The sequence below is a fragment of the Delphinus delphis genome, chromosome 6, assembly GCF_949987515.2.
Source record: "Delphinus delphis chromosome 6, mDelDel1.2, whole genome shotgun sequence".
NCBI classification, from domain to species: Eukaryota; Metazoa; Chordata; class Mammalia; order Artiodactyla; family Delphinidae; genus Delphinus; species Delphinus delphis.
In genome coordinates this window covers 69372344-69384458 of record NC_082688.1, presented here as the reverse complement: position 1 = coordinate 69384458, position 12115 = coordinate 69372344, and the positions used below count along the sequence as shown (strand labels likewise).

The following is a 12115-nucleotide window of genomic DNA, read 5'->3' as shown; positions in this document are numbered from 1 at the left end:
CCCCAGCAGGAACCTGTTACTTTAAGCGAGGCGTTCCAGTGTGGCGGTGCGGGCTGCCGGGGTTTCGGGTGGGTGGCCGGTGATTGGCTCTTTCGAGCTCCCCCTGGCTCGCTCGCTCTGCCTCCCCGCCCGCTCCGCCCCGCCCGCGCGCCCTCCCTCCGCCCCGTGAGGCTCGGAGCCCCGGTGTCAGGCGCCACGGCGCATGCTCCGGAATCTCATCCTCTGGCCCTGGAGCTGCTGCTGCTGCTGCTGCTTTTGCTTTTGGGGCTGAGTTTAATAAGCGAGCGAGCGAGCGAGCAAGCGAACGCGGGGGGAAAAAGGCAGAGAATGTCCGCCATCTACCCTCCGCTCCTGGGCGCGCTCTCATTCATAGCAGCCTCTTCATGAATTACAGCTGAGGGGGGCGGGGGAGGGGGGGTACCACACAACACCCCAGCAAACCTCCGGGCCCCCAGGCATGGCTAGCTCGGTAAGTACATACAAAAATAATAATAAAAGACCCCCACCCCCCGCCTTTCCTCCCTCGCCCTGCGCCGCCGCCGCCGCAGCCCAGACAGCGCCAGCGCTCCGCGGTTCCAATTAGAGAAAGGTTGGTACGGCTTGCAGGGAGCTGCTGCCTCTCCCTCAGCCTCCGCTCCCCTCCCTCCCTCCCCCCCCCGGCGCGCGCACACACACACACACACACACACACACATACACACTCACACACTAACACACACTCGCCCCTCCACCCCCCGCGCCTCCCTCCTCGCCTCTCTTTGCAATCGCAAGAAGCGCACTCTCGCTCACACGCGCGCACTCACACACACACTCACACACGGTGGAAGGAGGCGAATAATAACTCAGCCATATTTCAGCTGCCGCCGCCGCCGGGAGCCGCGGGCACAGTCCGGGGACGCGGCGAGCAGCCTCGCCGGCCGCTACGATGGTGCGTTCTCCGCGGCGCGCGAGTGTGAGCTGGAGTGTGCGGGCTGACAGCGGCGGGGCCGCACGCAACTTTGCCCCCGCGCCGGGCTGTGCGCAGTCGGGGCTCGGCGGCTGTCCGTCCGCCGCCCTGCCTTTCCGAATTTCATTTTTTGGGGGAGGTGGGAGGTACTTTGGGGCCACTTTGGCTCTTGGAAGTGTGTTGCGGGGGCTCTCTTAGGCTGGCCTCGCCGATCGCGTGGGGCTTTTCGCTGGGGGGGGGGTGCGGGGTGCCTTAAGTTATGGACGCCTCGGCGTGTTTTCCTGCGGGCGTGTGTGTGTGCGTGCGTGTGTGTGTGTGACGACGTCTCACTTTTGTTGTGCACGAACCCCGTGGTAAGAGCACGGGAGTTTGTGCCCATCGGCGGAGGCTGCCTGTAGTTTCCATTCCGCCTGGCACAGCGCTCCACACGCACGCACACACACACGTACACAAAGACTTCCTCGGCGTGTGCCTGTCGCCGCGGCACTTTCGGGGTGGGGGCTCGCCAGAACCCCCCTCGGGAGTCCCAGTTACCTCCCCTCCCACGCCGGGCAACCGCCCGGGCATCGCCTCCTAATTGTCTCTAATTTGTTTCCGATGCATTCGTTGTCGTGCTTGTAGTGGATGAGCGTGCTCGCCCCTCTTTACCCCCCAACAACCAGACCCCTCTTCCCGATCGGGGGTAACATTCCGTTACAATCCCGGCGGGTGTGGATGCGGGCCCGGGGGCGTGTATTTGGGGGTGTGGGGTGTGCGCGCCCACGCGCGTGAAACGTGGATGCAGAGGGCACCGCCGTTTCCTTTTATGTGCGTTTCAAGAAGGAGGAAAAAAAATGTCAGGCGCAATGTTCAGTGTCGAACGGTCGCCTTCCTGTTGTTCACGGCTGTCTCTCCTCCCCCCTGCCCGCAGTGTGCCGTGCAGGTGAAGCTGGAGCTGGGGCACCGCGCCCAGGTGAGGAAAAAACCAACCGTGGAAGGCTTCACCCACGACTGGATGGTGTTCGTGCGCGGGCCGGAGCACAGTAACATACAGCACTTTGTGGAGAAAGTCGTCTTCCACTTGCACGAAAGCTTTCCTAGGCCAAAAAGAGGTAGGGCTGGAATACAAAAGGAGCTTGATAAAAAATGTCTTTGCTGGAGGAGGAAACAATCGCTTGGCCCGGGCGGTCCCCCTGCCCCTCTCCCCGCCCCCCGCGTCGCGCTCGCTGGCGTAGCTCGGGACCGGGGTGCGCGGCGCCGCGCTGGCCAGGTCCCCGCTCCCGCCCGCGCGCGCGCCACTTCGGCTCCGTGAAAGTCACCGCAGAGAAAGGACTGTCAGGTGTCGAGTGTTTATTCATCCCAAGCCAGCCCTCACCGGTCCTCTGGGGTTAGCCGCGGGTTCTGCGGGGAAGGTGCAATTAGTTGTTGGGTTTGGAGGCGTGGGGAGCGGGGCTGGAGGGAATAAACAGCTTGCGCCTTTTTTTTTTAAACCTGGAGAAATTGAGATTTACCTGTGTTGTAAGCAGAGGATGCATGGGATGTACTTATTGTTCCCTCTTGAGAAGTCGCCTGTCTTTAGGGTCTTCTCTGCCTTCTTCCCTGTGTATGAGGCTTTAGGTACCAGTTGTCATAGACTTTTCTTTTTGTGGGTTAGCCACCCCGACCTCCCACTGTCAGGATTTTATGTTCGGTTTGGGGGGGGCACTTACTGGTCCCTGGCTCCCCGATGGCACTTGGTTGCTCATTCGATTTTGAGCAGCGTTCAGAAGTGTCTGCCCCATGTGATCTGCAGGGAAGAGTCCCTGCAAAGGTCGAAGCTAAGTTTCAGAGCAACGGTGTTGTCTTGCCTTCTGCTTCATTCCTTCCTCACCTTGGTTTTTAGCCTTGGTGTCTGGTTTGCATAATTCTGCTCAGCCTCTGCGGTCCCAAACATTTTCCATAAAGGACAGTTTTGAAAAAAGAGGAACAGAGTGTTATTTTACAAGAAATTTAAAGAGGGTTTGAGAAATCTCCATTTCTGTTCCCTTCAGCCTCTGGAAAGCTACTGTCTGGTTGTTTTAGTTGGATTAGTGGAGGTAACAGTACAAATACAATAAGGTGCTTTGTTTGTGAGCAGGTTTATTTATCTAAGTCGACACAATGGTTAGTAGTTATCTTCCATTTGATCCGTAATCTTTATTGGCATCTAGAACTCCTGCAGTTTCTTAGCTTAACATCATAATAAATCCATCTGCTTAGAGCTACGTGGAAATTATTGAACATTCAGGGGCTTGAATAAAGAAAGGAGAAATGCTCTGTGCCTTAGAGGTGGCAGAGGTTTATGTTAATGCTTATTTTTGTTTCCAGAGCTCTTGTAATGGGACTTAGGATTGTATGTTTTGCCTATAGGGGTTTGTTTTATAGCTGCTCTTGAAAACTCAAACCGTTGAATTTGATGTGCTTTGCTGGATGGTTAATAAATGAATCCACCATCTAATAGAGGGGTAGGGGTATATGCATGGTCTATCGGAAATAACATTTAGATTTTGTTAGCATTTTATATCAGAATATAGCCAGAGATATTATACTTAAATTTTCCTCCGAACTGTAATGAAGATGAGTATTGTCAAGTTTCTGTCATTATGTGAGGGTTGGGTCTGATGCTTTTTGGAATCTCGTTTTCCCTTTTCCATGTGTCCATAGAGCCACAGCAGAGGAGTTTAAACAAAAGAAACCACCTTCTAAGATCCTTTGTACACACTGTTACAACTACTTGCTGTTGTACATTTCAAGGTGAAATACCCTTAACAACAACAACAGCAATATTTATTATGTTAGGAAAAACTAAGCCAGCTGGCCGAAGATGTAGCTTTTAAGATAACTTTGTTTAGGCACCTTAACAATCAACAAATTGGCATTATGAAATTAAAGATGATCAACCTCTCCATATTTCACCACTGTTTCTCTGCTTCAGTGGGTGTGTGTGGTGACGTTTCCTTTTATTTCCCATACTTAATGATTTTCTGTCCAGCCTGAGGGTACCTGAGAGTGCTGTCTGTACAATCCACACCTGGGAGTTTTGTTGCTAGGTGTGGTAAGTGGCTTGATAACACTGATGTCTTCTCAGACGCCTCTAGTGAGAGATGTCTGCTTGTTGGTTGGGCTCTTCAATTTTTATTCTCAACTGTGGAGTTTCTTTATGTAGCCTATAAGCCATTGTTTCAAAATGTTTATTTTTGGATTTTTATTTGTATGTGTGCTTCCCATGATGTGACAAGTCCTGGGAAAAATGCCAGCTTACATAGCCCAGGAGAGACCTTGTCATACTGTAATTACACATGATTCAGATTGCGAGAGAAGGTTTCTCTGTTCATTGGGAATAGTTAGTTGTAAATTAAGGTAACACCAAACATTCCACCTAATCCTGGGACTTATTTTTTGGCTTATAAGGTCTTTCGAAATGATAAGAATAAATACAGAATAAGAATGCCAGGCATTTCTAAGTCTACTTCCATACTTTTTTAAGGTGTTATATTTTTGATATTATGGACTATAAACAGGAGGATTGCAAATGGGAGAAACTGCAAAAATGGTTTTGTGAAAAATCTGAGTTACAAGAAATGCACATACTGTAAACTGTAAATGGCTATTAATAATGACAATTTAAATCACTTTCAATATATACGGTAGTTGATAAACAGAAGTGGGCTTAGATTTGAGGATGAACTGCTCAAGCCACAAAAATGGATGAGTTCTTAGTTTCATAAATCTTTGGTTTGGAAAAGCGAATTGATTTTCAGGTTGATTTCCTTTATTTCACAGTAATATTATGAGAACTTGTAGAGGAGGAAATTACAGTAAGTTCAACTTGTTGCCCAGTGAGAATTATGTATACAATTTCAGAATTGAGCTAATTGGACTTGAATTAATAAGGTTTTATTCTGTCCTAAAGACAGTTTCAATTTAAAACTACTAGCACAAAGTTCTAAAAGAAGATTTTGATGAAATAGTGAAGACTGGAATAGCCGTTAGCCATTACAGAATCGGCAGGTCAAACTATAATGCATTTTAAAACTATCTACTTGCAAAAAAAGACTATATTTTATTTATTAGTATCAAAGATTTATAATAGTCTGATATGACTGAAATGCAGTCATATTCAAAACATTTCATTTAAAATATTAATGTTTTCATTTTCAGCATGATGTGAATTTGAGTGAACTTTCTTTCCAATTATTGCCATCCTTACTATTGCAGTCTGTTCCATTGACATTTATTATATGAAATCTGTTGCTTATTATTTTCTGTAAGCTAATTTGGCTACTGGTATGATTTGATAGCTTTTTATTTGTAGCCTTAGTCCTTTGAGTGGGCAGATAAAGCATGATAAATTTACACTTATAACTTTCCTTTGATTTAAGTGTTTGAGCCCAGCTTTACTGTGTAGTTCTGATTTGTGTTAAATAGATTTCCGAAATAATTTGAATAACTTTTTATCAGGGTATCTAAAATTTGAGGGGTTACTAGTTGAAAATACGATGTGCACCTGAAGTATTTTCTCTCCTGAGGTATTTAAAAGGTTTATGGAAAAAACAAAGATGGGTGACTACTGACACATTCAGTGAGTCTTCTGAGATTTATGTAGAGTTCTGTATGGAATTAAGATGACCAGTGAGAACAGTTTTACAACTTGACATTTTGAAGCAACATAAAGTATAATTCACCAATTAAAAAGCTGAATTGCTGGAGAAAATCTCATGTGCGGTTAGTGAGAATGTAAACTGGGCACGGACATTTTGGAGGGCATTTGGCAAAATCTATTAAGATTTTAAATGTTTATACACATCAGCCCAGCAATTTTACTTATAGGTATTTTCCAACAGATATGGGGTCACAAATCCACAAAGTTACAGCATATTTTTTGTGACTCTATTTTGATAGCAAACATTTGGAAGCAAGCCATAGAAGGGACCTCAACTGGGTACAGTTAGATTATGGTAATCTACTAAAAAAGAGGGTAAATCTATTTGTAGATAAAGAAAGATCTTCAAGAGATGGTAGGTGAAATAAGGCAAGTAGCTAAATCACTGTGATCCCATTTAAAAAATGTGTTTATACAGATAAAAAGTATGTGTGTGTATGTGTGTAAATAAATAAATTCTGCATGAATGGGCACCAAACTTTTACTAATAGTTTTCTTTAGTGGATGCTATGGTATTGGTGGTGATGAGGAGTTTTTTTTTTTGTAGTGTTTGATTTTTTAAAATAAATGTTAATTCTTTACATTTAAAGCATTCCAATGAGCACTTATTACTTTTTAAGATGAAAAAACAAGAGTAAAGTCCCAATATACACTACGCCTTTCAGAGAGGGATTACCACGTAGCTCTCTAAAAGTGACCTTGAACTGTCTTGGGTAGATATCATTGCCCAGTGATAATTAGGGTTAGGAATTTCTATGCAAATTGTATCTATTAATATTGACTGTATTCAAACTTAACCAGAAATAGTTTGAACAAATTACTTATTAATTTGTTTAAAGATAACAACCATCAACCTATTAGGTTAGCACATAAATACTATTTTAATGAAAAATTATTTTCTAAAACATAAAGAAGAGTGAGAAGAGTGGCATCATTTATTTTTGTGTGTGTGTGCAAATCTCTAACATTTTGCTTAATAGAAGACAACTGGGTCTGCTTATGTCTTTTATATTCAGTCTGTTGTGTTATCACACATCATGTAGCCTGTGGAAAACTCCACTGTACACTCAGGAGAGAATGAGAGTAAAAATGGCAAATAGTGTCTTAGAGTTGTTATGAAAATAGCTTTAATTTTGCCAGTTCCTGGAAAAGATTTTGGGCATCCTGGGGTCCCCAGACTTGTTCACGGAGAACCTCTAATATAAAATATTCAACTTACAACTTGGCACAGATAAACTGCCCTGTTATGTGGAAGCTAATTTTCTTTGTAACCATTATTATTGTTGCTAATAAAAATACTTGGGCTTCCTTGGTGGCGCAGTGGTTGAGAGTCCGCCTGCCGATGCAGGGGACACGGGTTCGTGCCCCGGTCCGGGGAGATCCCACATGCTGTGGAGCGGCTGGGCCCGTGAGCCATGGCCGCTGAGCCTGCGTGTCCGGAGCCTGTGCTCCGCAACGGGAGAGGCCACACAGTGAGAGGCCCATGTACCGCAAAAAAAAAACAAACCCATTTCCTGAAAGAGAAAAGATAAATCTTCCAAGGTATTTGCATGGTTAAATTCCAGTGTAACAATTATCTAGTGATTTTTTTTTTTCCTAAAAGGAAAATCCAAACTTGGTTTTACTGGCTATATTTTACAGTTAACATTACTGTCCGTTTTATGGTGCAGAAGCCTTTTACATCTATTATTTTAGGTAACCCTCTGTAGAAGTACCTCTGGGAGGTAGATAGGGCAGGGGGATCCATTGGTTTCATAATTTTTCTTTAAAGATTTTTTGTTCCTTTGTTCTTTGACATTTCCTTCTAATGGTCTTCTATGGATCAACCATAGCCCTTTAGCTCTTTTCCCGGTCATCTATTACAGATGATCCCCACTACTTAACACAGATTTTACAGTTCTAAGATGTGGAGCTTTTTTTGTTTTTTATCTCTTAGTGACTTAAGTCTTCAAAAGAGAACTTGGAAAGTTTAGATATTTGGCAATGGGGGGGAATTTTTAAACACAATTATAGCAATTATGTAATTAAGCAAGGACTCGATATATTACTGAATTTACTGGACTTTAATCTTTATTGTCCAGACTTTAGGATATTTTTGATCTCTAAAACAATGTTTCACACTGTCCTAATGGAAATACTATAGAATTCTGTGGGTTTTTTCCCCTTGGTTTTTATACTTTCTTTTTGTTTTTATGTTTTTACTACTCAGTGAAGCAGCTAACATGTAGAAGGAGAGGTTCTCTTGTCTCAGTGATACAAATTAATATTCTTTTAAAACATTTTATTTTGTGTGTGTGTGGCCAGAGTGTCTTTACTTCTTTCTTTTCCTCATAATGTATATTTTAATGCTTTAATCATCTATTCTCTTGTATTTTGTGGTTCTCCTTATTTTGTTTGTAGTGCTGTATTCACTTTTGGGAATATGATTTGTCTGAAAAGAGTTTTTGCATAAATAATTTCCCACTGATGGTATTACAGGTACTTGACAAGTTTTTGTTATGTTATAGATCATAGAAATTGAGAACTTACGTTGCACAGTTGTACAATTCAGCTTTTATGAAGAATGCAAACATTAATTTTTTTACATGCAAATGAAAATTGTATTTTCTAATTTATACATACGTGTTCACTGTAGAAAAACCAAACCATAGAAATATAAAGAAGGAGTTACCTGAAAATTCTTCATAGATAACCATAATTAATATTTTGGTAGGCATCTTTTTATATTTATGTATACACACAAATATAAATTAACTTTAAATTAACATTAATTCATTCAACAAGTGTTTTTTGGAGCTCCTATTATGTGTCTAGAATACTTCTAGGAGTTGGGGATGAAACACAGATGAGCATTCCTACCCTCATGTTATGTGGTAGGATATCTTTTTAAAGCTGAATTTGATGGTATCACATTAAATATAGATTTATTTATTTGAACATTTATATTGTTCTTAGTTTTAATTTGTTATGAATAATGCTATGATGAACATCCTAGATATTCATTTTAATGGTTTTTCCAATAATTTCCTTATGTATATAGATTTTACATTTTGATATTCATTACCAAACTTCCCTTCAAAAAGATTGTACCAGTTTATACTTCCCTAGGAGTTGGGAGACTGCCCATTTCCCCACGTGGTTGCCAATACTGGGGATTAAAAGATTTTTTTTTTATCTTTGCCAATCTGCTGCATGAAATGATACCTCATTTTTATTTGCATTTATTTGATTAGTAATGCCACATATCTTTATGTGTTTATATATTTACTATTGCTGTTTGTAATATGCTTGTTTTGTGCCCTTTTCGTATTTCTGGAAAAAAGGGGGGGGGGGCGTATAGGAAAATACAAAGGGAAGAATGATAGAGCAAACATTCAGATCCCCACTGCCAAGAATGAACAGATGTTTGCATTTTATCATGTTTGATTCCTTGTTGATTTTTAGGGAATCAAGTATTATAGATGTGGCTCGAGTGTTTAAATATTTCCCAACCTTTTCTTCCAACTCTTCAGCCTTTTCCCCATCTATTTATGTACATTTGCACATTTATATTGCTACAGGTAGTAGTATATTGTGTCTTAAAATCTTCATGAAAAGTATCACACCGGGTGAATCTTTTTTTTCAACTGAGATATAACTCATATACCATAAAATTCACCCCTTTAAAGTGTAAAATTCAGTGTTTTTTCAATATATTCATAAGATTGTGCAACAATTACTATTTAATTCCAGAACATTTCCTTGAGTAAATAATTTTGCATCTTGCTTTTCCCCCGTACTCAATATGTTTTTTTTTTTTTCAATATGTTTTTGAACGTTTTGCCATTTCATCTTTAGAGAGCCAACTCATTCCCTTTAATTTTTTCTGCTTAGTATTTTGTTGTAGGAGTATGTTCTATGCTTACTTTTCTGTTCTTCTGTTAAGGACTATATAGGTCATTTTCTGTTCTGTGCAGTGAATATCTTTGTACTTGGTACCTTGTACGAATGAAAAAGATTTTGGATATAGGCCTAGAATACCAGTTGTGTGTGTGTTTCCATTTGCATTAGACATTGTCAGATTGCTCCACAAAGTAGTTGTGACAGTTCATACTCTGTCAGGGAATGAGTATCATTTTCTCTACATCTTTGCCAATGTAGGATATTTTAAGATTTGTTATTTTTGATATTAGTTGAAATACGGTGTCTTTTTGTTTTTATTGGCATTTCTGTGCTTCCTAAGGGGGTTAAACATTTTCTATATGTTTACTGACCATTTAGATTTCCTCTGTATTGACTTCTTTTTATATCCTTTGTCTTAAAAAAAAAAGAAGATTGGGATGTTTGTCTTTTTCTTATCTGTGGGATGTTAATCCTTTGTTATTTGTGTGGAAAACATCTTGTCCCATTTTTGTTTCTGTTTCTTGTAGCCTAATGTATGGTATCTTTTTGTCATACATAAGTTTTTAATTTTGTCAAATTGATCTGTTTTATTTTGTTTTCCTGTCTGGTTTTGGGGTTTTGTTGAAGAATATAATTTGTGGGCATGGTAATGTGCTTAACCAATAGGCTTCATATGTGTAGGATACAGTGAAAGGACTGGGGGAGATGTAAATAACAGAAAGAGGAGGTCCCTGCCTTCAGTGTGCTTGTGTCTTTCACAGCTGGAAAGGACACTTGAGATTCTTCATCTTTGTTTACCCTCTCATTTTACTTTTAATCGGAAGCCTAGAAATGTGAAGTGATCTTGCATGTAGACACAATGGTCACAAGTATGCTGGTGCAAAGATAACTAGTAATAAATGGTGGTAAATGTTTACTTTTGAAACACTGAGTAATTATTCACTTATATTAGCAGACACATGTTCAGCCATAACCACTTTTGTAGACATGATCTAGGACTTAATTAAGTGGTGGTAACCATGGTAGGTACTGTTTAAAAGGAAGAGGTTCTCTAGCTGCTTTCAGGCAAAATCAAATTCATTTTATGGATTAATTGAAGGTTTTCCTTTGAGATTAAATCATTAGGAAAAATTGTGATGGAATGGTAGGTATTCCCTGATATGTTGTACCCCCTCCATCATAAGATTGCAGTTCCTTGAAGGATGCAGAACATTGTGTTAAGAAATAATGTTGCATGACCTAATCCTTTTAACTTAAGTGTGTTACGTTTGTAATGACTGAGGCCTGAAGAAGGCCTCAATTCCGTTTATCATGGAATTTCTAAAAAGATAAGGCTAGCATCTGGGTGTGATTTAGTTGGTATGTAGTAGTTAACGATTAACTTTTTGGATAAAATCAAGGCACCATCATTTTTTTATGAAAGAAAATTATGACTTGTCTTGAACTTAATTCTGAGGGCCATTTATTTAAAATAATGTTCATAAGTGATTATAAAGATGATCAGTTGAATTTAATTAGTTACTACCCAAGTTAGAAGATTGATATTCTCAGAGCCAAATAAATTTTAATATATTTAATTTTGCCAAACATGAATTTTTTTCGTTGTTCCTTTCCAGCAGAAATCATTAGTTGGTTATTTTCCCATCAATACCAGGCCAAATGTTATGTGCATGTATTGATTTTTAAAAGCAAAATATACATTAACAATTTCCTAAAATATTAATATAATAACAGTGGCCTAGACAGTAGAGAGATTTACTTTCTTCTTAATGTTTCTGGATGTAAATTTAGTCAGCATGATGCATTTAATTTTTACAGATAGGTTTTATGCTCTCCTTCCCCTTTCCTCTCAGGGTGGTGTTGGGGAAGATTAACGTCAGATTATTCCAGGTGTCTATTTATTTTGGTAAGCATTTATAACAATTTGAGTGTTTAAAAACAAGGTTCATTGTAGACTTCATGTCATCCATACCTTTTACCCGAAATACTCCATTCATACGAGTTGCTGCATAATGAAAGCTTTCTTTGTGTTGAAGAAATATTCTTCTATTTTACAAAATGTTTTTTTTCGTTTGAGTTCTCTCCTTGTTCCTATAATATAAGCAGCTGTTTTGTACTGACTGTTATGAAAAACAGAGAGTCAGGCTATTGGGATTTGGTTGCTTTTAGTGGGATAGGTTATGCAAAATGTTGACATAGCTCCAGATTGTCTTATCATGGTTGTTTTATGACTTTTCCTACCTGTGCCCACAAGTAGCACAGAGCAGTGGGCAGCTACTTTCCTCATCATATGGAGCACCAGGCACGCATTACATGTTTCAGCCAGTCCAGCGCTCACCTCTCCTTGTGTACATATCTATTGTTCCTGCTGTGTTGCATTAGAGTTACACATCCAAGGAGATGGGACGTATAGCATCACTGTGGATAGTGCTCATACCTTTCATCAATGTAGTCTATAGACAGTAGACCTTTTGGGCAAAAGTATAACATCAAAGAGGATATCACAAGTCAGAAAGAGTTTGAGAATCCTGATTTAAGCATCCCCTTTTCTAAGTGATAAATTATTACTCTGTCTTCTGAAACTTATTTCTTCTGTACCTCTAATAACTGGCTTTGTATAAACAGAA

General features: G+C 40.5%; 1 protein-coding gene across 1 annotated transcript in view; it reads left to right on the top strand.

The window, feature by feature from the left end:
* The first annotated feature begins 228 nt into the window (after positions 1–228).
* Positions 229–12115, top strand: part of MLLT3 (MLLT3 super elongation complex subunit) — a 263887-nt gene continuing 252000 nt past the window's right edge. The window contains exons 1-2 of the mRNA XM_060014794.1: positions 229–469; positions 1857–2037. Coding sequence (XP_059870777.1) covers positions 458–469; positions 1857–2037 — 193 coding nt within the window. The 5' untranslated portion in view covers positions 229–457. The remainder of the gene's footprint in view (positions 470–1856; positions 2038–12115) is intronic.